Source organism: Pungitius pungitius, chromosome 16 (assembly GCF_949316345.1).
Source record: "Pungitius pungitius chromosome 16, fPunPun2.1, whole genome shotgun sequence".
NCBI lineage: Eukaryota > Metazoa > Chordata > Actinopteri > Perciformes > Gasterosteidae > Pungitius > Pungitius pungitius.
This window is the reverse complement of record NC_084915.1, coordinates 1283540-1309547: the sequence shown is the minus strand read 5'-3', so window position 1 is coordinate 1309547 and position 26008 is coordinate 1283540. Positions and strand designations below refer to the sequence as shown.

General features: G+C 40.7%; 1 protein-coding gene across 1 annotated transcript; it reads right to left on the bottom strand.

Moving 5' to 3' along the window:
- Positions 1 to 4983: 4983 nt before the first annotated feature.
- LOC119215412 (uncharacterized) lies at positions 4984 to 24909 on the bottom strand. Its single transcript, XM_062558188.1, is given in 29 exon segments — positions 4984 to 5412; positions 5732 to 5835; positions 5919 to 6078; positions 6178 to 6311; positions 6399 to 6528; positions 6655 to 6816; positions 8020 to 8148; positions 8351 to 8499; positions 8600 to 8939; positions 12505 to 12600; positions 12680 to 12783; positions 12879 to 13038; positions 13132 to 13265; positions 13385 to 13514; positions 13621 to 13782; positions 13893 to 14021; positions 14212 to 14360; positions 14475 to 14722; positions 14924 to 15052; positions 22088 to 22194; positions 22274 to 22377; positions 22473 to 22632; positions 22726 to 22859; positions 22979 to 23108; positions 23215 to 23376; positions 23487 to 23615; positions 24079 to 24227; positions 24342 to 24589; positions 24791 to 24909. Coding segments are annotated over 29 exon segments (4278 nt in total). The 5' UTR covers positions 24890 to 24909; the 3' UTR covers positions 4984 to 5305.
- Positions 24910 to 26008: the final 1099 nt, after the last annotated feature.

Genomic DNA, 26008 nt, shown 5'->3' with positions numbered 1-26008 from the left:
AATAGATATTATGTATATTTACAAAAAAGAAAAAAGACCAGTGTATTTCTCCGTAGGGTTCCTGATCCATGTTGTCAAACAAGCCCTTTTAGTTGACACAACCATACCTAGATGATGCTCACTTGCTGATTGTTACACAGTCCTCCCTGAATACTGGATTGATTTACACTAAATGTTGGATTCATTCGTTACAAACTAAACACATGGTAAGATTGTGCTCATTTGCTATTCAACACATGTTGCCCACATGATTAAAATGGTATTTGACTCATAAAAGGATTTACTATCGTTCATATTTCTGCAGAAGAGCCCCCTTAAATTACTTGAGATTGGTAAGTGAAGTATACCTGGTGATCATTGTGTTCTCTGATCTCTGTTCCCAGAAGCAGCATCCACTCTGGAGCCGATCCCAAGCAGTTCTCTGTGAATGGATTTTGGGTAGCCACCATCCATTCTTCCCCTCCTTTCACTGTAGCTGCACAAATAACATGGTGGCGTGTTCTTAAACATGTGGCCTCTGAAAGTTCATAGCTATCCACAGTGCACACGTACAGTATCTGTTCTGCACAAAGAGCAGGGTTCTGCCTGTGACTGACATAGACAGCAGCATCTACCTCTGTGACAGATCACTGAGAGGTTTGGGATTACCAGGCAGGGGAGCCTTTACGGAGCTTTTAGTAAACATTCCCTGTGACACAATGAAGGTGGAGTTTTTCTCCTTATTGCTCCCATTGTGTATTTGATACTTGAGTTATTAAGCAAGATTAGTAAAATAAAAGTTGTACCTTCAAACAGAATGACAGTGTTACATTTCTTATACTCATAAGCAGCATCAACTCCTCTGTTTCCAAGCCAGACAGAGCCAATCTTTGTCGTACTGATGCCGGAGGAGGAGATGCTCCTCTTCCAGAAATGTTTGACAAAGTAACACAAAAACCCATGAGAAGGTAATGGTGGTCCCATACATAAAAAAGAAAGCCAAATCTATTCAACTACACTTAAACATAATACATTTATAATACATGTAGCATCAATTATCAGATTCCCGTTGCATTCATCTGGAAGAGGTTCTGGTGTGGGTTCAGGATCTGGTTCAGATCTAGGTTGTGGTTTTGGCATAGGCTGTTTGGAGGGCTGTGGCACAACAACATCAACCCGCACAGGGGGCAGGAAAGAGGATGGCTGTAGTAACAACTACCAACCAGCAAAGGGGGCAGGAGAGAGGATGGCTGTAGTAACAACTACCAACCAGCAGAGGGTGCAGGAGAGAGGATGGCTGTAGTAACAACTACCAACCAGCAGAGGGGGCAGGAGAGAGGATGGCTGTAGTAACAACTACCAACCAGCAGAGGGGGCAGGAAAGAGGATGGCTGTAGTAACAACTTTCAACCAGCAGAGGGGGCAGGGAAGAGAATGGCTGTAGTAACAACTACCAACCAGCAGAGGGGGCAGGAGAGAGGATGGCTGTAGTAACAACTACCAACCAGCAGAGGGGGCAGGAGAGAGGATGGCTGTAGTAACAACTACCAACCAGCAGAGGGTGCAGGAGAGAGGATGGCTGTAGTAACAACTACCAACCAGCAGAGGGGGCAGGAGAGAGGATGGCTGTAGTAACAACTACCAACCAGCAGAGGGGGCAGGAGAGAGGATGGTTGTAATAATAACTACTAACCAGCAGCAGAGGAAAACAGAAGTGCGTCACTAACAACGGTTGCTAACCAATAGTTAAGATGGGAGGGAGAACTTTTCCACATTATTCGGCAAGAGGAGGATCTCAATGGCGGCATGTGAAAAATACTGTTGACATCGTCATTACATTACACAGTGTGGGGCCAAATCTGTGTATGTTGTTACGGGTCGTTGGTTAACAAAAAATTATGGCTAAAACAAAGAAAGAAACAAAACAGATCTCACAGTAAAGTCCGCAACGATCCTTTAAGTTATTGAGTTATAACCCTTGAGCTGCGTGGGCAATAAAGTAGCGGAATATCTCAGAGACAAAAGCAATGTGTTCATTATGTCCTTGTGCGGACTAAAAAGTGTGATCCATGGTTCTGTTGTCCCCTTCAAAATCCAAAAATAAATGAAATGAAAGCAAAAAAAAACAGACCAACATAAAACAAGAATCTTTCTTTATCCAGCCGAAGTTGAGGACCAGAACCTTATGGAATTCTCTTGAAAGAAATCTATCTTGGACCAAAAGAGGTTGCATGAAGAGCTAGGTTATGAAACAACATATAAAACCTGGTGTCCGTGGTCCTCTTACAATGAGTGCTAAAATACAATAGTATGAATCACTTCTAATAAAGAATGGACAGCAAGCTACTTACCAGGTATAACAATACAACACCACTCACAACTTTAATTGAGATGACACCACGTATCAGAAGAGAGTGAATATGGGCAATTAGTAAAACATGATTAAATGAAACGATTACAGAATGCACATAAGTAATTATTAGCTAAATACAACAGACAACTGGCACAATAGATGAATACCTAGTAATAGTAGAATAACTGGATAAGATCTGAATACATTGTCAATATGGGGGGTGCGTGGGCAAGGAGGGAGGACTCAGGCGCGGAGCATATGAAATAAAAGGACTTTAATAGTCAAAGAATCCAAAACTAAACTCGAAAACCACTCCACCGGAAAAAGGGGGAGGAGGGGAAAAAAAACAAAGACCGTACAAAGTAAACAACACGAACATAAATTCCAGACGTTGCACGGCGATGGCGAGTAGAGTAGAGTAGAGTAGAGTAGAGTAGACAACAATGACGCAGCAAGAGACGAGAGACTCACAAGGCTTAAATACACAAGGAGGTGCAGGTGATTGGACGCAGGTGGAAACGATCAGGCACAGCAGACAATCACAGAGGAAGACAGGTCAAGGCAGGAAGTGAAGTTACCCAGAAACACAAGAGACATGAAACTACAAAATAAAACAAGACAAGAACCCAAACCGTGACATACATAAATATAAGTTTTTAGCTAGATTATTTATTAATCAGTTCCAAATAATTATTTCTGAATGTAATTACAGATAAAAAGGTATTAAACCCAACGCCACCTTATGCTGGCATTGAAAATATGGAAGACTTGATTACGGAAAAAAATGTGTGCGTAACGATGCGATAGCAACATAGAAGCAGTAGTTCTCAATTGGAGAGGAATTCTGATCAATGATTATGGTATTTCCCTAGCAACACAGACATTTGTGTTTCCAAACAGGGTGTGTTGCAGTGACTAGCAATGAAGACTGACACTGAAGGGTTAAGGAGGTGACCCCGGGCACATTAGTTTCACCATACAGTAGGTATTCGGCTCTTTTAGACATGTCTCAACAGGAGGGATGGTATCTGTGATAAACAGGGTGTTTACAGCGCATGGCTTTCCTAATTACTGTAAGAACATTGTTTAGCATGCTCCGTGCAAAACACTATCCACAAGGACAACAGAGACCCGCTTGAGGTGAATTACCGGAAACCAAAGTGAAGGCAATACATATTGTTGGAAATGTTTTCCAAATGGATTGAAGTGTTTCCAATAAAGACACTAAATGCAAAAACAGTGGCAAAGGCCATGATAAAAAAAATCATACGACGGTTGGGCATACTCAATGCATACAATTATTGTGATAATAGTAAATATTTTGTTAATAAAATAATAACTCATCTAGATACAATTTCGAAGAAATCGTATCGTAACCCAATTCAGTTACATTGTGTAGCTCGAGTAATGCCAAGTATGCACATACTGCCTAGTGACAAAGCTCTCACCGATCAAACTGTTCAGCAGACCTCATTGTCATAACTAAAACCATTTGTCAGACAAGGTAAACACACCAACAATATACATGGCAAAAATGTTTTACATCATCTGTTGTTTCCCCTACGCATAGGATGTGCGTGCAGTGAAACCTGATGAATGGATCCTCATCAAAGTGATCAAACAAAATACCTGGAATGCACTCAGGTGAGAAGGACCTTATCAAACCAACAACAGTCTGTGTTCTCATCCCATCTTACCCACTATAAAAGTGACGATTGTGTCACAATTAACTCTTAATCATAGATGCCTAACTCCTCACTGGTGCAGCCTGGCAACAAAGAGAAATAAAAACTAATGGGGGGGACTTGTCTCAGACCCAGTGACACAATCAGCAGATCCATATCAGCTGCCTCTTCCTGGCCCCTCCCTGTCTCCTCTGCAGCTGAGCACAAACACGCCCGCATAAACCCTTAACAGACATAAACATTCTACATACCTGCCCATCCAGGTCAGTCAGAGGCTCTGGATGCTGCATTTCTGGTACACATATGTGAAATCGTCATGACGAAACGAGCTGCTCCCATCTAATGGCTGACCACAAATACCTTTGAAGAGGATTCTCATGCACAGTATGGGGACCTGTATTTATCTCCTCTGACAGACACTTCTGGACAAACCCCAACAAACAAATCACAGGTGATCCTTGCAATGTTGATTAATGTAATGGGGTGTAAATCATATCTTAGTGTAAGGGGAGGTTTCATACCGTCTCATGATTACAGTTACCAGCGACAAAAAATAAATAAAAGAACAGCCTCGGCTTTGTTGACTTGGAAAGCACTGTATAATTTTACTTGTTCATTAAAGGTTTAGGCCATTGCTTAGAATGCATTCCAGACAAGATGTTCCCATGAGAGGTTTATTGATAGTAGTCAAACAAACATGAGTAAATGAGGCATGAATTGCTTAACACCAGTTCCTTTATTCTATGCATCAATAATATTTGCAATCTTAAACATATGTCAATTTTTCCTACATGAAGAGAATAAGGAAACATTCATTCCCTGATTGCAGCACTTCAGGCTTAAATGCCTTAAATGCATTGACACTATTATACAGCGTTGGTTTCAGATTAAAACATACAGTAATAAAATGCCAGCAGTTAGAGACATTTATTCCAACACTCGCCACTCTACAAACCGCTCGGGATGTTGTTCAGTATTCGCCTGGGAGGGGTTTAATCACTCGTATCGGCAAGTTGAGGCAGGCCAAATAGCTTTGGTTTAATATTTGATTTAATTAAATTACTTGAGATTTACAAGAAATATTTGAACTGCTAATGTGTAACGGAAATATTGCTGTTAAAGCACCTTATTTGTTTAAAGTGTTTGCATTGATTTAAATATTACATTTTGCAATAAATAGCCAATACATCATCATAATCATGATTACAAATTGTAATTATTGCCTAGCACTAATACATATTTAAAATATACTCCACTAACAGTTAAACAATGTAGCTAGTAAACTGTTCTAGTTGGTGCAGCGCAGGAAGTAGCTGTTCCTCAGCACACGGAACAACCTCCCAGTCCTCAGGTCATACTCAAACATGTATGGTCCACTGTAGATGTAAGTAAAACCTGCAGAACACACAATGTTAGTTTCTCTTGTTAGTTATAGGAACGTACTTATTACATTAACGTAGCTCAGCTGGTGGAAAGGAAAACAAGTAACCTGGCTCTGTCAAACGTTAACTAACTAGTATTTGTGGTGTAAAAGCGATATGGATCTTGACATTGTCCTTCTAAGCAAAAAAACTAATTACTACTCCAAATGTCACTTTTTGGTTAAAGGCTGAAAAGATGGTTGCAGGAGGATTCATTCATTTGACAGAACAAATGCATATGTTTTCTGACAGTTTTGACTTGGAAAACTCAGGTCTGCATTAAGGCTACCCACCTCTGTACTGGAAAGCTGCGGTCACCTTGGTGGTCAGGCCTGAAAAAGTCTGATCCACTCGCTTGGGAAATCCCTGGTCCATGGTCTTCCTAGCCTCATCATAACTGAGGAAACAGAGACAGTATTTAGATACATTCAATAACAATAAAGAGCTTAGAATATGGAAAACAGCATACTCTAAACACACCTGAAGTAATAGATTCCCACGAAGAACAGAGTCTTGCCAGATTCCGCGTCATAGAGGGCCGCATCGATTTCTCTCACGCCTCTCGGCAGACCAAAGCTAGTAAGTGTTTTAGGATAGCCAGGAGCAAGGTCATATCCAGTGAAGGCCCACACTCTACGATCTGCAGGCAGAAAACAATCCAAAATAAGGTTGCAAGCAAAGCTTGAATATGTACAGTTGTGTCATATTAAATCCTCTCAACGATATTTAGATCACATACCTTTAAAGAGAAAAATCTTGTCTGACTGTTGGCTCTCGTAGGCGGCATTAATGTTGGTGAGGGCTTTCGGCCAGAAATTTATGATGAGACTTGGCTGAGCTGTCCTGCTTTGAGGGTAGCTTCGCCAGAAGTGGCTGAGAACGCAAGGACATTTTGGACATAAGCCAGACTTCTTAAAATGAAGAACAATCTTAGGACATTTGATCCGGATGTTTCAATACCTGTCTTTGAAAAAGAGCATTTCTCCTCGCAGGGTTGTGACAGCATCCAACACCATGGTGGAATCACAGGCATCAGGGGTGGTGGAGGGGTTAGGTTTATTCACAGAGGGATCCTTGTCAGGGTTTGGACCTGGAACAAAATGAGTCCCCAAGCATTTAGTAAGCCACTGAACAAACGACCAGTTAAGTACTATCGACAAACTTTGTACAAGAGACTGTCCAACCGGCATGGACAATCCAGCCAGTTGGTACGAACCATAGAGAGACTGGATGCCGTTGACGTCATCCCGGGGTAGAACAAAGGTGTCAGGGTTTCTGTATGAGTATGTGGGGTACATGAGAGCACTGGGATCGTTGGAGTGGTCCAGGCCTAGAGAGTGGCCGAACTCATGGGCAGCAACCATGAAGAGGACAAAACCTGCAGCAGAAAACACAGAACTACATGTTATTTACAGTCATCAACTGTAGAAAAGTAGTGGAAGCCCTTGGTTGGGCATTTGAGGTGTTACTGTCTTGGCCACCACCAACTTGTTTTTTACTAGCAATCTCGACATGCAAGCGTGACTGTTATGATTAACCTTCAGAGATGGGCAGTATTTCTATTACTTGTATTCAAAATACGTATTTCAATCACTTTAGAGTATTTGTATTTCATAGGGCCAATAAAAAAAGACAATGTAATCTGTAACAAAATACTCCAGAGTGGAGTAATTTTGTATTTAAAATTCTCAAAATACTTTCTCTATGATTCAAAAACAGTTCATGATTTCTTCAGTGGTACAAGCTATGCTGTATCTTCTCAATGTGTCATAAGCCATATCAACTACTGGCAAATAATATAGTTGACAGTTAGCCAAGCTTATACAATACTTTTCCATTCATTAAACAATAAATATCCAAATTATTTTATTTAAAAGGTATATTATGATAGTATTCTTAGTTTCATTAGTTCCTACGTTCTACTGTCATCAACCATCACCATCAACAAGCAAAGAGGGAACCAGCCTGCGTCTATTGTCTTGGATGGGATTTAGGCTTTTTAACAGTGTACAACTGGTTTTAATTCTATATTTTGCTATTATAGTATGCATAGGCCAAATGATAAAGTGATGCTATGCATGTGTGAATATTTTATTGTTGAAGTCCATTTAATGAAAGTATGATGTATTTTTGCCCATTTCTGTTAACATTCATGTACTGACAATACATAGGGTTAAAGTTGGAACACAACATGACAACACTGTTGTAGTAACCTCTCAATCTAAAGACAGCCCCACCCTAAAACATACCCTCCTGTGTGGTGTGTTTAACTCTAATGGACCATGATTTACACAATGAACCTCAGGCATATTAAAGAAGATTCAAAACTAGAGATTAAGACAGTAACCCAATGTTTAAAATATTTACTCAGGGAATAAATCAAGAAAGAAGTAAAAACATTTTGTCATTTTTGTAGACATCTACACAACCAGAGGAATCACCCACGTATGAACAGTGGAAAAAGGTCAAATTCAGGCAATTCCAAGCTTGCTGCTCTTCATCATTATACATGGTCAACACACCTGCTGACAGTTTGCGAGAAAAAAAGATACACCACATGGAGCAGAAATGAGAAACTCACCTCTGTTTGAGCGGAAAGTGAAGCTCTCATCCTCATCAAAATGAGCATTTCCTCCAATGCCAGGTCCTGGGGCATAGGCATGGGCAAGAGTGCGACCAGGGCCATCAAAGGGGTAAAAATCACCATGTGCTGTAGATCACAACGTACTCATGTTGAACACAAATAATGCCTCCACTGAGTTAGTGTAAACATCAGAAACATCTGCTGGATTTGAAACATTAATCAGCTATTCAATGTGATTCAGGACACAGAGACAGTTCAAGTAAAAGGAGTTCAATGGAACTTCCCTACCAATAAACTAGCAGGAGTGAAGAGCTGGTTGTGTACTCACATCCGCGTGCAAAGGAGATCATGATGTCAGCCGTGCCGCTGTAGATCCTTGTGAATCTCAGAGGAGTGACTTTGGCCCAAACCTGCAGAGCTTTCCCTATGGATTCTTCCACCTCTGACTGAGACATGTCAGGTGTGTAGTTCTCTATCCTGATGGACGAACAACAGTCAGGAATATTTTTAGTTCGATAGTCAAAATAGTTATTTTCTATAATTTTTCTTTCACACGGTCTCTCTTCAGATCATTTACCTGTAGGTCAGGCTTTTTCTGTTCCACTTGGGTTTACCTCCAAATGTGGAGAAATGGGCAATATTGTTGTCCGGAACGCCACAGCGGGGCTTCTTCATCATCGCCATGGTGTCAGTATCCAGCGTCCCGGTGATCTGGAGACCGAAGAATCTCTGCATCTCAGTCAGCTTCTTGGTCAACGGGCTGATCCCCCGTCGGAGAGTTGGACCAGTCTCCTCTGTTAGGTTGAAGAATTGCTTTAGATAGCTCTGTAAAAGAAATACTATGTTTTAATACTGAATAGTCAGTAAATGAATGACACCAAATGTACACCTTGAAAAAGTTTTAAAGGCAAAGCAATGAATATACTTACCTCTGCATAACCTTCATCTTGCTCAGTGACTTGTGATGCAGCCACACAGTAGACTGTGACTGCCAGGCTCAGTATGTTGCACACACTGCAGGACTTCATACTTACTAGTTGAATGCATATTGTGTGTCTGTTCTGGAGGCAGCTGTTAAATAGGCTTAGGAGCAGACACCCTGAGGCGTTGAGAAACAACCTTACAGGGTAGATGACTCAAGAACTATTTGATTTCTAGATAAGAGGAAGATGATTGACTTTGATTGCTCAGCCCCCCAAAGAAATCCCCATGACTCATCACAACTGCATACAGAAAAAAATCACCTAATTTAGAAACAAAAAATAATTAAGGGAAGTGAAAAGGAAATGGTCATCATTGTTGTCTTTTCATGTAAGTTCGACGGGTGGAGTTTACAGAGGGAGTATGTTTGCGGATGTCTTAATATATAATTTAAGAATGTATTCTCAAGTATATCCTTCTCAGATGTCTGAGGCAGTCTGTCATAGATTCACCAGTGTTTAACCTTAGACTGTTTCCTCTTGCCCTCAGGCAAATGTTTCTACTGACAGGACAATGTGCGCTGTGACAAAACACCAACATGCTGCTACACATCATGGGTCCATCTGACGGGTAATGGACAGCTTCACAACAGTTTTATAGCTGTAACAAGCTGGTTTATGGAAATACGTTTCTGTGTTTTGTATAACAGCATTGAGTTAATTCTATACTGGGACATGTTTATCATGCTGTAGAGCATTCAAAGGCGCCAATCGTGTCTCTTAATTAACCATATTATTTTCTTCATCACATAATCAAAATGAATATATATGTATGTATATATTTACCTATGTGGAAAACTACATTATGGCCGTTGTTTCCTAACACCGCCCACTGAGAAGATTTTGTTGCGCAACTTTTGCGTCAGGTAAACCTACACAGCAAACATAGACAGATGGATGAAGGTGTCTATTAATATTTTTGTAGGTGAGTGAAGAACATGAACGTTGATACTGTGGCATCACAAGGGGACATGTGGTGAAACTCTGCTACGCTCCCACACAGGATCAATTGCCCCAACCCAAAACGGCAGTTGCCACACACACACACACACCACAGCCTCCAGAATGCCACCTAGCTGTAGGCGTTAAAGCCATTTGATTACACTAGGGCTTAAAAGCCAGAGCACCTGACTGGCAATAGAGACGACTGGAGGAGAGCACCGAGCTGGAAAGGCCAGAACGGTGCAATGGAGCACCCAAAAATCCTTGGAGAAGGAGGCCACGAGAAAGACTTGTAAGTAGGGAGGACTCTCCCAAAGGAAAGGGGACACTTTCTGTTTGTGAAAGCTGCCAAATGACTGAAGGCCTTATTTACGTTTGTATGCTATTTAAGGACAATAAACTGTCTTTGCTGCACTGTCCCACCCTAGCTGGCCGTAGGGACTCCCCTCCCCCCCCCCCCCCCCCCCCTGTGACATTACAATACATATACCTTAACTGGTTGTGCTCCGCACAAAACAAAGGCTGCTACATGACAAAAAAACCCAAATCAATTTCCGCAATAAACGACGGAGCACATGTCGAGTTAAATAGGACTTGAGGAAACACAGCACACCCTATCAAATCATCTTAAGCCTACACTGTGTGAGACACTCATGTACTTTTTACATTTTTTTCTATAGAGCAGATGTTGTGACAATGCAGGAAATGACACTGTGACCATATAAGGCAAATATGGGAACTGAGGAATGAAGGAGTATAGGAAGCGTGAAGATAAATCACTATCTGTCACAGAATGGTACAGAGAGGGGAACACCTAAACATCCTGGGCAACAACCGTCTGAGACACAAGCGGCTCAAACCAAGGACATGAGGAGATTATAAAAAGGGTCAGAGTCGGACAGCAGGCAGACTCTTGGATGAATCGCTTTCTGATACATGTGTAGAGTCTCCAGGTGTACCTGCGGCAAATTGCTCACTGTATCTTCTAAATAAATGTAAACCCTTTAACTTAATTGATTGAGGTGTCGGATTCTTCTCATCAACCAACTCGGAGGGATTGAAAATCCCAACAACTGTATAAAAAAGATCCTACTTCGACGGAAAATAACTTTACATTTTACAGTAATTTTTTAGTTTTTTAAATTGATTTGCAAAACTCTGTAAAAATGAAGATGTCATCTGTTAATTAACAATCCAACTGTAAATTTAAGTATAATGCTAATAATGACAAATGAAAGTTTTTTCTCCTTTTTTTTACAGAAGAAAAACTGTAATTATTCTAGTGTTTTATTATTTTCTTAAATTACATTAAAATCCGTAAAATGAAGGTAAAATAACTCAACTCAAAATAAGTGCGAGAACTATAAATTTACAGGAAATTTCCATAACAATTTTACAGAGAAACACATTTAAAAAGTGTTTTTATAGATTTAGTCATTGTTTTTATTATTTAAGATCCGTTTTCGTCTTGTCTTAGTCTCATCTCAGTCATGGGAAAAAGGTTAACGAATATTTTTCACCATAGTTTTCGTCAACGAAATTAACACTGGTTTACTGTACTGTTTAACAAGTGATTATGTATGTTTATGAATGCTGTGTGTATATTATTCTGGGGTATAATGTGCTATTGGGTGTGTGCCCAGAGCCCGGTACACGCTCACGTAAAAATCACAGAATTTGCCGCTGTAATATTCTGTTGATTTGCTTGAGCGATCCCCACAAACTAAACCAGTGTTTAGAACTTGTATCTATTGAGAGTGGGGGAATTCAGTTTCCAAGTTGCGTGACTGTGCGATAATGCTAACTGCTAATGTGTCTGTAAGTATCAGATAGTATCATCATCAAACATTATGTTCATGATATGAAATATGATTATGTAGGACCTGTTTTGATTTGAGTGTATTGTGTTATGTAGGAGGTTATAATCTAAGTTTAGTAGGGATTCCAGGTTAGGTCACAAGATGGAGTCAGAGAGGAAAGTATAAGCTGCCTGGGCGTGGTTCCCAATCAATCCAATTGGTGAAGGAACTGCAGAGGTGTCAAGACTGGGTGGAGCTACTGCTAAACTAAGATGGGAAATATGATAAAGTAATATGTTTTAGTTTATTTAGCCAAGAGTGTAGAGGTTATTCTTTTTAGCAACTTTGTTTCTATACACACTTCAACAAATACCTATTCTCAAAAATTCTATCTCGATTTTGTCAAACAAAAAGAAAACTTACTCAGCAATATATTTAAACAACTTTTATTCGCTTATCATTTTGGCAATTTCTCTTCAATGTGCCACATTTGTTTTTTTTGTTTCATTTGTATGCATACATTCAGTTTGTCACAGTGGGTGTACAAATCTGTGAAGATGGGAAATACATTTCAGTACACTCTCAAAAGTTACACAGTAAAACTACATTAAACAAAGAAATATAACAGAAAAAAATATTTTGTATCGGCAATAACTAAACATAAATAAAATATGAATAAATACTATGATATAAATTACCACTTATTAGTTGTCTCTCTCACAAATACAACTTTAAAGCTAAACTGTTCTAGAAGTTGGTGCAGCGTAGGAAGTAGCTGTTCCTCAGCACCCGGAACAGGGTCCCCGTCCTCAGGCTGTACTCAAACATATTTGGTCCACTGTAGATGTAAGTAAAACCTGCAGAAGAGAGTTATTCAATGTTAGTTTCTGCGCAAGCCTTTTCTCATTGACTTGGAAAAGCTTAACAGTTACTCACCTCTGTACTGGAAAGCTGCAGTCACCTTGCTGGTCAAACCTGAGAATGTCTGATCCACAGGCTTGGGGAATCCCTGATCCATGGTCTCTCTGGCCTCATCATAACTGAAGAAACACAGAAAGAAGATTAGACCGATCTACCATTTGTGAACCATCGTCCATTGCCTGAATTCGATTCACGTCAGGTCATTTAAACACACCTGTAGTATTCACTGCCCACGAAGAACAGAGTCTTTCTGGATTCCACGTCTACAAGGGCTGCATCGATTTTCTTCACACTCTTTGGCAGACCAAAAGTGGAAATTGATTTTGGATAACCACGCACGAGATCATAGCCGCTGAAAGCCCACACTTTCCGATCTATACAGAGATCAACAGAACACACTTAGTACTTGCATGTAAAGGTAAAAAGGCTTTAAATTGGAGCCTCAGCTAGATAATGAGATGACCTACCTTTAAATAAAAGCACTGTGTCTGAGTGTTGGCTTTCATAGGCAGCGTTGATGTTGACGGGGGCATTGGGCCAGAAGGTTGTGATAAGAATTTGCTGGGGTGTATTGCTCTGTGGGTAGCTCCGCCAGAAGAAGCTGAGAACATACAAGGACATAAATGATCAAATTCATAAATCATCTGCTGTGTAAAGAGGAAACACCCTCGATTTACTTCAGCGTTCAGACTGTTGAGCGTTGTACTGTGTCTACAATACCTGTCTTTGAAGAAGAGCATCTCTCCTCGTAGTGTTGCAACAGCATCCAACACCATGTTGGAATCACAGGCATCAGGGGTGGTTGGGGGCTCAGGTTCATCTACAGAGGGATCCTTGTCAGAGTTGGGACCTGGATGTTAAATAAAATTATAATCACATGAGAAACAATGGTCCAAACAGAAAAAAACATCTTTGGTCTAGTGCTACGTGTGAAAACTTAGCGAGTTTGTACGAACCATAGAGAGACTGGATGCCGTTGACGTCATCGCGGGGTAGAACAAAGGTGTCAGGGTTTCTGTATGAGTAGACGGGGAACATGAGGGCACCAGGGTCATCAGAGTGATCCAAGCCTAGAGAGTGGCCAAACTCATGAGCAGCCACCAAGAAGAGGACATAGCCTGCAGCAGAAAACAAAGAACTACAGGTCAGTAACATCTCCACTCTATGATTTAACAATGTCAATATACGCAGCAACAGTCGTTAATGGGTGGCTGAATATAAAACTGACCGTTGAATGAGCGATAAGTGAAGCTCTCATCCTCATCAAAATGAGCATCTCCTCCAATGCCAGGTCCTGGGGCATAGGCATGGGCAAGAAAGCCATCAGGGCCATCAAAGGGGGAAAAATCACCATGTGCTGTAGATCACAACATACTCATGTTGAACACAAATAATGCTTCCACTGAAGCAGAAAACTCTGCAGGGTTTGAAACATTAATCAGCTATTCAATGTGATTCAGGACACAGAGACAGTTCAAGTAAAAGGAGTTCAATGGAACTTCCCTACCAATAAACTAGCAGGAGTGAAAAGCTGGTTGTGTACTCACATCCGCGTGCAAAGGAGATCATGATGTCAGCCGTGCCGCTGTAGATCCTTGTGAATCTCAGAGGAGTGACTTTGGCCCAAACCTGCAGAGCTTTCTCAATGGATTCTTCCACCTCTGACTGAGACATGTCAGGTGTGTAGTTTTCTATCCTGATGGACGAACAAAAGTCAGGAATATTAATTATATATTTAAAATAATACCATAATAATAATATTATTTTCTATGATTCTTTATTTCACACTGTCTCTCTTCAGATCATTTACCTGAAGGTCAGGCTTTTTCTGTCCCACTTGTAGTCAATTCCACTTGTGGAGAAACGGGAAATTTTGCTGTCCGGAACGCCACAGCGGGGCTTCTTCATCATCGCCATGGTGTCAGTATCCAGCGTCCCGGTGATCTGCAGACCGAAGAATCTCTGCATCTCAGTCAGCTTCTTGGTCAATGGGCTGATCCCCCGTCTGTGAGTTGGACCAGTCTCCTCTGTTAGGTTGAAGAATTTCTTCAGGTAGTTCTGTAAAAGTGAGCAGAAGTTAAACTTAGAAAATGCATCAGCTGCAGGATGTACATTATATAATCCACTTCTTCTCTATTAAAATGCTGAAGCTTATTTAGATTAGCTTTAGAACAGCCTAATTTTCAGAAATGACGTTTCCAAATTAATTGCTGTGTAAAATAGTGAGAAAGCATAGGAAAAAAAAGTAAGAATACATACCTCTGCAAATTTCTCATCTTGCACAGTAATATGCGATATTGGCACACAGTAAACTGCGGCTGCCAGGCTTAGTAGAAAGCACAGGTTGAACATCTTCATGTTTCCTTGATTACAACTTGTGTTTCTGTGCTGCAGGTATCCAATTTATAGGCCCAGAACAGGGCGTGTTGAGCAATTTTGTTCTTGAGTCAGTGACTCAATAATCCTTTTATGGTCAAGAGGGGATGTTTTGCCTCTATTGCACAGCACAGAAAAAGTTTCCAATAAAAAGACACTCCAATTATGACAACACCTTTGTCATTTGTATTGGTCAAAACCAATTTTTTTTCAGTCTGTATCTTCATTATATGACTTTTGAAAAAAACATCTTTGAATAAAACTTTTTATAAAACATTTGGAACTGGATCCTGAAACGAACATTTTGTTCTGGTTTGGCCTGAGCTTTGACTTACAATCCCTTCAAGCTATTGATACTTTTGGACGAACATGTTTTGTCGTGTTATATGACGTGTTATTTCCAATTACAAGTTTTGAGAGCTAAGGAACTGTGTGCTGTGTGAGTCATCTATAGGTGGTTATTTTGTCTAAAAATCTCAAACTGCTGTTTGCATCAGTGTTAGTGGAAAGCTTCTTTGTTGTCAATGTTAACCATTAGCGGACACTGAAAAACCGGTAGTGTTACTTGCCAGAGGTGTGGACTCGAGTCATGTGACTTGGACTCGAGTCAGACTCGAGTCATGAATTTAATGACTTGAGACTCGACTCGACAAAACGTACAAAGACTTGCAACTCGACTTGGACTTGAATACCGATGACTCGTGACTTGACTTGGACTCGAGCCTTTTGACTCGAGAAGACTTGCTACTTCCCATGAAAACTGGGGGAAAACATTTTCACACCACCGCGCCGCTCTGTTTATCTGCATCTGTCAAAAAAATATGCGCCACCTGTATGCAGAGAGCGCGCGCTGCCTGAACAACATCCAATCACTGCAGTCCATTTGAGCGTATCAACGAGACAGCTCGTTCATGGTTACAAAAATCGGGATTTTTGAACCCGGATTCAGACTCCGATGGAAATCCTCGCCAACATTATGTCAACGTCCGTTTTAAAGTAGTGTAATGAGCTGAGTTAAAGTTATTAGTTAATCAGTTATGCAGATGTTGCATGTGTTCACGTTATGCTCCGTTACCAGCTGTAGTTACGCGAGACAACCCGAGTTTTGGGGGGCTGTGTATGCGGAAGTGTTCGTTCGGCGTGGTGACGGCCAAGTGACCGAAGTTGAGTTGTTTTATATAAATAAATGCAGCGGAGTTGCAAGCCAGTCATCGCCTCCTTTTTTACGCTGCAGCATTGGGGTGAGCGTTACAGTACTATAACACAGTCACAGTCGATCCACCATTACCCTTCCCTTCGTAGTCTAGGTCTGTGAGGCAGCGCACCATCACCCAGGGTTCCCCGTCCCCACTATAATAAAAGGACTCGAAATGACTCGAAACTAAAATGGTACGACTTGTGACTCGACTTGAGACTTGTTGGCTGTGACTTGTGACTCGACTTGGGACTTGCTTCGTCTTTGACTCGACTTGACTCGGGACTCGAGGGCAATGACTTGAGACTTGCTTGTGACTTGCATAACAGTGACTTGATCCCACCTCTGTTACTTGCAATTGGTTTGGTAAGTAATACTTATAATAAGGTACTGGTATTGTAAGTGTTTTCATCTTTTCTCTTCGGCAATTCATCACTTCCCAATTTGGTATTAGGTATGTTAGTAGGTAGGCTTACTCCTTTGGCCTACCTTTGCAGCGAAATAATAATACCAGAGGATGAACGGACGTCCAGGCGTTTAGCTCTTCAGCCATTGAACTCTTGGCATTGTTTATTACCGGCAAAACATGCTAAACTGCCCGCTCTCGGGAGAGACCGGTAGAGAGAGAGTAAGGGGCGGAAACATTTCCCTTATATGGAACATGGTGCTATCGATATCACGTGACTCCAGTTACAGTTACATGCATCCATACACTCTTAACACTACCACTTATGAATGACATGTATACTGTGCAACACTTACATGACCAAATAAACAAAACAGAACAAAAACATGGCATAGTCACACGTCAACATTTTACACACCAAACATGATTCCCCCAAATTTCCTTAACTTAAGTTTGGGGGCGGGCTTAGTCAAAATGTCTGCGACCATGTCGTCTGTGGGACAGTAGACAAGGGACATCTAGTTTTCCCTTATGGTAGACCTGATGAAATGGTATTTTATGTCCACGTGTTTAACCCGTTGTCTACACACAGGATTCCTAACAAGCGCAATTGTCCCCTGGTTATCCTCGTAGATGACCGTTTTCTCATACACATAGGAATCCATCCCTCCCAGTAGTTGCTCCAAATGAATACACTCCTGTATTGTCAGAGCTAGAGCCATGTACTGTCGTGCACTGTCGTGTGCTGTCACCCTAGGGTGCTTCTTACGGTTGTCCTCTGATGCAGATTGTGTACCGTCAGTCAATACATCGGTGTTCGGTACACTAGGCATTGCCCTTATATGGAACATGGTGCTATTGATATCACGTGACTCCAGTTACAGTTACATGCATCCATACACTCTTAACAAGGTACGTTGTGGTTATGGCTGAAAGTAGGATTTCGTAACACTTTGTGTTTACACACACAGCAGATGCACATCATCTCAAACGAGCACCTTTCTTTCAACTATCTTCCCTGCCAGTATTTCACTGTCGACATTCATCTTGCAATAAATGGGGTTTCCAGCAATGATGTCATGTCATTGACTGTTGAACCATCTTAATAAAAGTGTGGTGTGGAGAGAGAGAGGACCCAAAAGCGGGATGCAGGAAAAATAATGCTTTTAATAGGAAGGTGCAAACTTAGAGGACGCCGCGAAGGCAGGCACAAAAACAGCAACTGAGGTCTTCAGAGAAAAAGGGGAACAGAAGATCTTCCGGTGAAACGGGGCATTAGAGGTCGAGGGCTGGGGAGAGGAGCGCTCTGCCCGTCGTTCCCGACAAAGCCGGCTGGCCGTAGTTCAGCTGGGACTCCTCCTGTTCGGCGGGACCGGACGCTGGATCTAGACAATGAACACAAGACACGGTAGGACAAAACTCGGCGTAAAGACTGAGGAGTGTGTCTCCTGTGTGGGTGGCAAAATAATCTGACAGGGAACAAAGGGAAAGGGGAGCTAGAAATAGCAGGAATAATTAACGTCATGGGGAACAGGTGTGTAACAATTGGTGTGAGAGGAGGGGGATGGAAAATGGGACTCAGCTGGTGAGTTGTGGACACGATGTATGAATAACTAAAGACCAGTAGGGGGGGGAAAGGGACAGGAGGAGCCCAAAACCATGACAAAAAGCTTGAATTAACTGTAATAAACCACTTTATACAGCCAGAATGACAGCCTCTGTTTACTCATTGAACATTTAACTGACCTCATATTCTTTTTGTGCCACCACATAATGCTGCTAATAAAGTACACCACCCATTGTCCATGTGATTAACTGTTGCTGTTTTTAAACATCTTATTTGATGAAAGCATTTTTTTAAATGTGCAGCGCATTTCATAATGAGAGAAAGTTAACGTAACTAGCCTCGTAGAAGACATCTGATTCTAAAGGAGTATGAATCGCTTGCCATTGCTGCTCTACACGTGTCGCAGATCCTACCAGCGTCATCTTGCTGCTTATTGTACCGGTATATCAAGAAAAGAGGATGAAGCTTTGTGTTTCCCTAGTAGATTACAATCTTACTGTGTCTGATAACCCATGTTGGATGAGAAATAACATGACAGGGCAGAGTACGCCATTGCTCACACAGGAAATGTTTAAATTGTAATGACATCACACAAGTGCTAAAATGTGGTCATCGCAGAAAATTGTCATGGATCACTGTATCTTGATCAAACTTAACTGACCAGCAACTCAGTTTGATCTCCGTGTAGGAGTACAATAATCAGTGAGTTTAGTTTACTGTATGCACAAAACTGCAGCATTACAGTTATTGATGGTATGCCTAGACTAAGATTGGGTGTCGCCTTATGATACCTAACTTAAGGAACATACAAACATGATTGACCTTTCTGTTGATTTACACAATTTATCAAATATCAAACCAATGTTTTATATTTTTATTCTAGGGAACATTTCAGATGGTATTCAGAATTTTTTGAGTTTTCTTGGTATTGTGCAAAATGCATTCAAACAGCATCTAGAGATAAAATTGATTTAGCGATTTAGCACTTTTGAATTAACATTTCAATACCTAAATAACTAAATGAGTCCAAGTGAAGAAAACCCTTATCAGGATGAATAAGAAAATTATTCAAACTTGAAATCAAGATATCATCAATGCAACACAGACTTGGCAGCCATTAAAGGCAGGAGCCTCTGTGGGTGGCTGTGGTTGCTTGCTTTTTATGCCCCGACGTCCTTACCTGACACAACAAGATTTACAGCTGCTTTTCTTATTCTGCCATCTTGAGAAGGGACTTTAGTCAGATGGACTTTGGAGCAAAGTGGCACATACCTTACCAATGCATTACTAGGAACTTCAGTTCAATTATCTCATTAAATTAGAATGTCAAAAGCTTTCCTCATCACAAAGACCTCAAAGATCTTATTTTACTGGTTGATTTAAAAAAAGCAGGTGCAAATCATGTTATTTGGCAAAACCTGATTTGTTCCAAAATATAAAATAAAGAAAAATGAGGTCACAAGCTCTCACAAAACACTGTTCTGTCATATCTTAATGTAGATTGGCCACATACATTTATGTTGCCGTTAATTTGTGGAAATTAGTGGAAAAGGATATTGTGCCTTATATGGGACTGTATTTTTTTTTCTAGTCTTCTAGTCTGCTTTGTCAGGAAGCAGCACCTGAAGCTGGGGAAACATGTCTCTGCCTCTCGCTCCATCAGCACCGGTTCCTCCTAAGGCTGTTTTTCTCATCTACTCTTCTTCCTCTACACCAACAGCTGCACCTCAAGTCACCAGTCCGTCAATCTCCTGAAGTTTGCAGATGACAACACCCTCATCGGACTCATCCGAGTCCACCGACAGGTTGCCGATTGTCCAACTGGTGACGTGGTTACCAATTACCCCCCACACACATATAGATTTGCCCACAAACAGAGGTTTAACTACACTAGGAACATATATGGTATGTGGCCAGCCATGTGGTTGCTTAGCTTAGCTACCAGCTAGCCCCGCCTTACTCATATCTCGCCCTCATGAACACACAGTCTTCCCCCTCCACATGCTTTTATGTGTTGTTTGGATGGGCTGTTGTAAATTGTTTTTATTGATTTTATATATATATTATTGATCCGATTAGTATTGTGGGAGGTTAATACACTTTGCTATGCTTTAAGGTGCAGTTTACTGTGATTAATTTTTGCATATCCAACAGGTCTAAACTAATTTGAGGCATTTGACAGGAAACGTTTTTATTGCTGATGTTGACTTGGTTTGACACTTTGATTGTGTGCATGAAACTTTATTGAATTTCCATTGGATTGCCATTCAATGTGGTGCCTTATTTGTATGGTTCCCTGAAATTCACACTGAAGTTAAGTTTATACTGTACTCTGCTTATAGTGCCACCATGAGCCCTATACCTATAATTAAGAAGGAAATATAAAAAAAAAGAGTTGGAAGGATTACTATTATATTTGGTGGAAATGTTAATGTCTTCCTCAGCCTGAACTGCGCTCTCTGTTAAGTGCTAATGAGCAGTTGCGAGCATGTTAACAGGTTAATATAAGATGTAAAATATGATAAATTAACATGTTTTAGTCTATTTAGTGTTAGGGATTGTAGAAGAAGTGCTCCCCAAGTGGTGTGAAGTATATTAAATGTAGTAATGCTTTGTGTAAAATAATAGTTTGTGTGATGTTAGATAGTAGATATAACATTTGTATGTTAAATGAAGTGAATGCATTAAAGTCAATAACAATTTATAGTCATGTAAATCATATAAATACTGTACACATTAACATCCTGTCATGATGTAATGTTTAAACCTGGGGACGGAAGCTAATTGCCGTCCTTTGTGGATTTCTCCCAACTTTCCTCAAAGAGGGTTTTTTTGGGATTTTTTTCTCCTGTCAGGTATTAGTTAAGCAATTGGATGCAATGTATTGCACCAGATAAACTGTGATAAACCATTAAGAACTGTGATCTTATGTGTTGTGTTGTAATTGAAGTATACTAGTTATAAGATGAAGACAAACTATGTATACGATGTTATATTCACTCATTGAGGCATAAAGCCAAATGTTTCTACATATAGTGTATTGGAATGTGAGGGAGAGATAAGACAGAGAGGTTTCAGGTTACTGCAGCAGTTTCACACTTGGATGTGAAGAGGATGAACCAGGAGGAGATACTTTGAAGAAGAAGCTAATGACAGTAGAATGAAACAAAAGACACCCCCCCGTGAGTTTTTCAAATACCAAACTGAGAGAAGAACTGTTAGAATTCTCCTGCAGCCGCTTTGATAAGTCACCTTTGACTTGGTCAGAGTTCTCTATTTAGTGAAATATAACACTATTCACATTGTATTTCACTTTGTAAATTGCATTCCTTATTGCTTTATTTAGTTATTCAATTCTTTTTGATTTTTAAAAATCGAGCCAGGTGACTCTTTTGATTCAGCGTAGTGTGATCTTCCTCCAGGGGCTTCCGAACATTAGCCAAGAGGGTAGAGATTATTCTTTTTAGCAACTTTGTTTCAAGACACACTTCAACAAATACCTATTCTCAAAAATTCTTCCGGGATTTTGTCAAATAACAAGAAAACTTACTCAGCAATATATTTAAACAACTTTTATTTGCTTATCATTTTGGCAATTTCTCTTCAATGTGCCACATTTGTTTTTTTTTGTTTAATTTGTATGCATACATTCAGTTTGTCACAGTGGGTGTACAAATCTGTGAAGATGGGAAATACATTTCAGTAACACTCTCAAAAGTTACACAGTAAAACTACATTAAACAAAGAAATATAACAGAAAAAAATATTTTGTATCGGCAATAACTAAACATAAATAAAATATAACTAAATACTATGATATAAATTACCACTTATTAGTTGTCTCTCTCACAAATACAACTTCAAAGCTAAACTGTTCTAGAAGTTGGTGCAGCGTAGGAAGTAGCTGTTCCTCAGCACCCGGAACAGGGTCCCCGTCCTCAGGCTGTACTCAAACATATTTGGTCCACTGTAGATGTAAGTAAAACCTGCAGAAGAGAGTTATTCAATGTTAGTTTCTGCGCAAGCCTTTTCTCATTGACTTGGAAAAGCTTAACAGTTACTCACCTCTGTACTGGAAAGCTGCAGTCACCTTGCTGGTCAAACCTGAGAATGTCTGATCCACAGGCTTGGGGAATCCCTGATCCATGGTCTCTCTGGCCTCATCATAACTGAAGAAACACAGAAAGAAGATTAGACCGATCTACCATTTGTGAACCATCGTCCATTGCCTGAATTCAATTCAAGTCAGGTCATTTGAACACACCTGTAGTATTCACTGCCCACGAAGAACAGAGTCTTTCTGGATTCCACGTCTACAAGGGCTGCATCGATTTTCTTCACACTCTTTGGCAGACCAAAAGTGGAAATTGATTTTGGATAACCACGCACGAGATCATAGCCGCTGAAAGCCCACACTTTCCGATCTATACAGAGATCAACAGAACACACTTAGTACTTGCATGTAAAGGTAAAAAGGCTTTAAATTGGAGCCTCAGCTAGATAATGAGATGACCTACCTTTAAATAAAAGCACTGTGTCTGAGTGTTGGCTTTCATAGGCAGCGTTGATGTTGACGGGGGCATTGGGCCAGAAGGTTGTGATAAGAATTTGCTGGGGTGTATTGCTCTGTGGGTAGCTCCGCCAGAAGAAGCTGAGAACATACAAGGACATAAATGATCAAATTCATAAATCATCTGCTGTGTAAAGAGGAAACACCCTCGATTTACTTCAGCGTTCAGACTGTTGAGCGTTGTACTGTGTCTACAATACCTGTCTTTGAAGAAGAGCATCTCTCCTCGTAGTGTTGCGACAGCATCCAGCACCATGTTGGAATCACAGGCATCAGGGGTGGTGGGGGGCTCAGGTTCATCTACAGAGGGATCCTTGTCAGGGTTGGGACCTGGATGTTAAATAAAATTATAATCACATAAGAAACAATGGTCCAAACAGAAAAAAACATCTTTGGTCTAGTGCTACGTGTGAAAACTTAGCGAGTTTGTACGAACCATAGAGAGACTGGATGCCGTTGACGTCATCGCGGGGGAGAACAAAAGTGTCAGGGTTTCTGTATGAGTAGACGGGGAACATGAGGGCACCAGGGTCATCAGAGTGATCCAAGCCTAGAGAGTGGCCAAACTCATGAGCAGCCACCAAGAAGAGGACATAGCCTGCAGCAGAAAACAAAGAACTACAGGTCAGTAACATCTCCACTCTATGATTTAACAATGTCAATATACGCAGCAACAGTCGTTAATGGGTGGCTGAAGATAAAACTGACCGTTGAATGAGCGATAAGTGAAGCTCTCATCCTCATCAAAATGAGCATCTCCTCCAATGCCAGGTCCTGGGGCATAGGCATGGGCAAGAAAGCCATCAGGGCCATCAAAGGGGGAATTATCACCATGTGCTGTAGATCAAAACATACTCATGTTGAACACAAATAATGCTTCCACTGAGTTAGTGTAAACATCAGAAACATCTGCTGGGTTTGAAACATTAATCAGCTATTCCAGTGTTTCTCAACTGGTGGGTCGCGGGCCTTTGCATGAAAAAAAAAAAAATTCATCCTGTGATTTAATTTTGAAGGGACTTCCTCTAATGCAGCGGAGTGTCGGTTTTTTTCCCGGCTCGACCGTCCATGTTTTCAGTCAGCGCGGCAATTGGAACGCGAAAGCACCCCCCCGTCGACCGATCGATTTGGGTCGCGGCTGGTCATTACGGGGTGATGGTGGGTCCCGGAGCCAGACCAGTTAAGAACCACTGAGCTATTCAATGTGATTCAGGACACAGAGACAGTTCAAGTAAAAGGAGTTCAATGGAACTTCCCTACCAATAAACTAGCAGGAGTGAAGAGCTGGTTGTGTACTCACATCCGCGTGCAAAGGAGATCATGATGTCAGCCGTGCCGCTGTAGATCCTTGTGAATCTCAGAGGAGTGACTTTGGCCCAAACCTGCAGAGCTTTACCTATGGATTCTTCCACCTCTGACTGAGACATGTCAGGTGTGTAGTTTTCTATCCTGATGGACGAACAAAAGTCAGGAATAATTATTATATATTTAAAATAATACCATAATAATAATATTATTTTCTATGATTCTTTATTTCACACTGTCTCTCTTCAGATCATTTACCTGAAGGTCAGGCTTTTTCTGTCCCACTTGTAGTCAATTCCACTTGTGGAGAAACGGGAAATTTTGCTGTCCGGAACGCCACAGCGGGGCTTCTTCATCATCGCCATGGTGTCAGTATCCAGCGTCCCGGTGATCTGGAGACCGAAGAATCTCTGCATCTCAGTCAGCTTCTTGGTCAATGGGCTGATCCCCCGTCTGTGAGTTGGACCAGTCTCCTCTGTTAGGTTGAAGAATTTCTTCAGGTAGTTCTGTAAAAGTGAGCAGAAGTTAAACTTAGAAAATGCATCAGCTGCAGGATGTACATTATATAATCCACTTCTTCTCTATTAAAATGCTGAAGCTTATTTAGATTAGCTTTAGAACAGCCTAATTTTCAGAAATGACGTTTCCAAATTAACTGCTGTGTAAAATAGTGAGAAAGCATAGGAAAAAAAAGTAAGAATACATACCTCTGCAAATTTCTCATCTTGCACAGTAATATGCGATATTGGCACACAGTAAACTGCGGCTGCCAGGCTTAGTAGAAAGCACAGGTTGAACATCTTCATGTTTCCTTGATTACAACTTGTGTTTCTGTGCTGCAGGTATCCAATTTATAGGCCCAGAACAGGGCGTGTTGAGCAATTTTGTTCTTGAGTCAGTGACTCAATAATCCTTTTATGGTCAAGAGGGGATGTTTTGCCTCTATTGCACAGCACAGAAAAAGTTTCCAATAAAAAGACACTCCAATTATGACAACACCTTTGTCATTTGTATTGGTCAAAACCAATTTTTTTTCAGTCTGTATCTTCATTATATGACTTTTGAAAAAAAAATAATTACATCTTTGAATAAAACTTTTTATAAAACATTTGGAACTGGATCCTGAAACGAACATTTTGTTCTGGTTTGGCCTGAGCTTTGACTTACAATCCCTTCAAGCTATTGATGCTTCTGGACGAACATGTTTTGTCGTGTTATATGACGTGTTATTTCCAATTACAAGTTTTGAGAGCTAAGGAACTGTGTGCTGTGTGAGTCATCTATAGGTGGTTATTTTGTCTAAAAATCTCAAACTGCTGTTTGCATCAGTGTTAGTGGAAAGCTTCTTTGTTGTCAATGTTAACCATTAGCGGACACTGAAAAACCGGTAGTGTTACTTGCAATTGGTTTAGGAAGTAATACTTATAATAAGGTACTGGTATTGTAAGTGTTTTCATCTTTTCTCTTCGCGATTTATCACTTCCCATTTTGGAATTAGGTACGTTGTGGTTATGGCTGAAAGTAGGATTTCGTAACACTTTGTGTTTACACACACAGCAGATGCACATCATCTCAAACGAGCACCTTTCTTTCAACTATCTTCCCTGCCAGTATTTCACTGTCGACATTCATCTTGCAATAAATGGGGTTTCCAGCGATGATGTCATGTCATTGACTGTTGAACCATCTTATTAAAAGCTTGAATTAACTGTAATAAACCACTTTATACAGCCAGAATGACAGCCTCCGTTTACTCATTGAACATTTAACTGACCTCATATTCTTTTTGTGCCACCACATAATGCTGCTAATAAAGTACACCACCCATTGTCCATGTGATTAACTGTAGCTGTTTTCAACATCTTATTTGATGAAAGCATTTTTTTAAATGTGCAACGCATTTCATAATGAGAAGAATCAGTGAG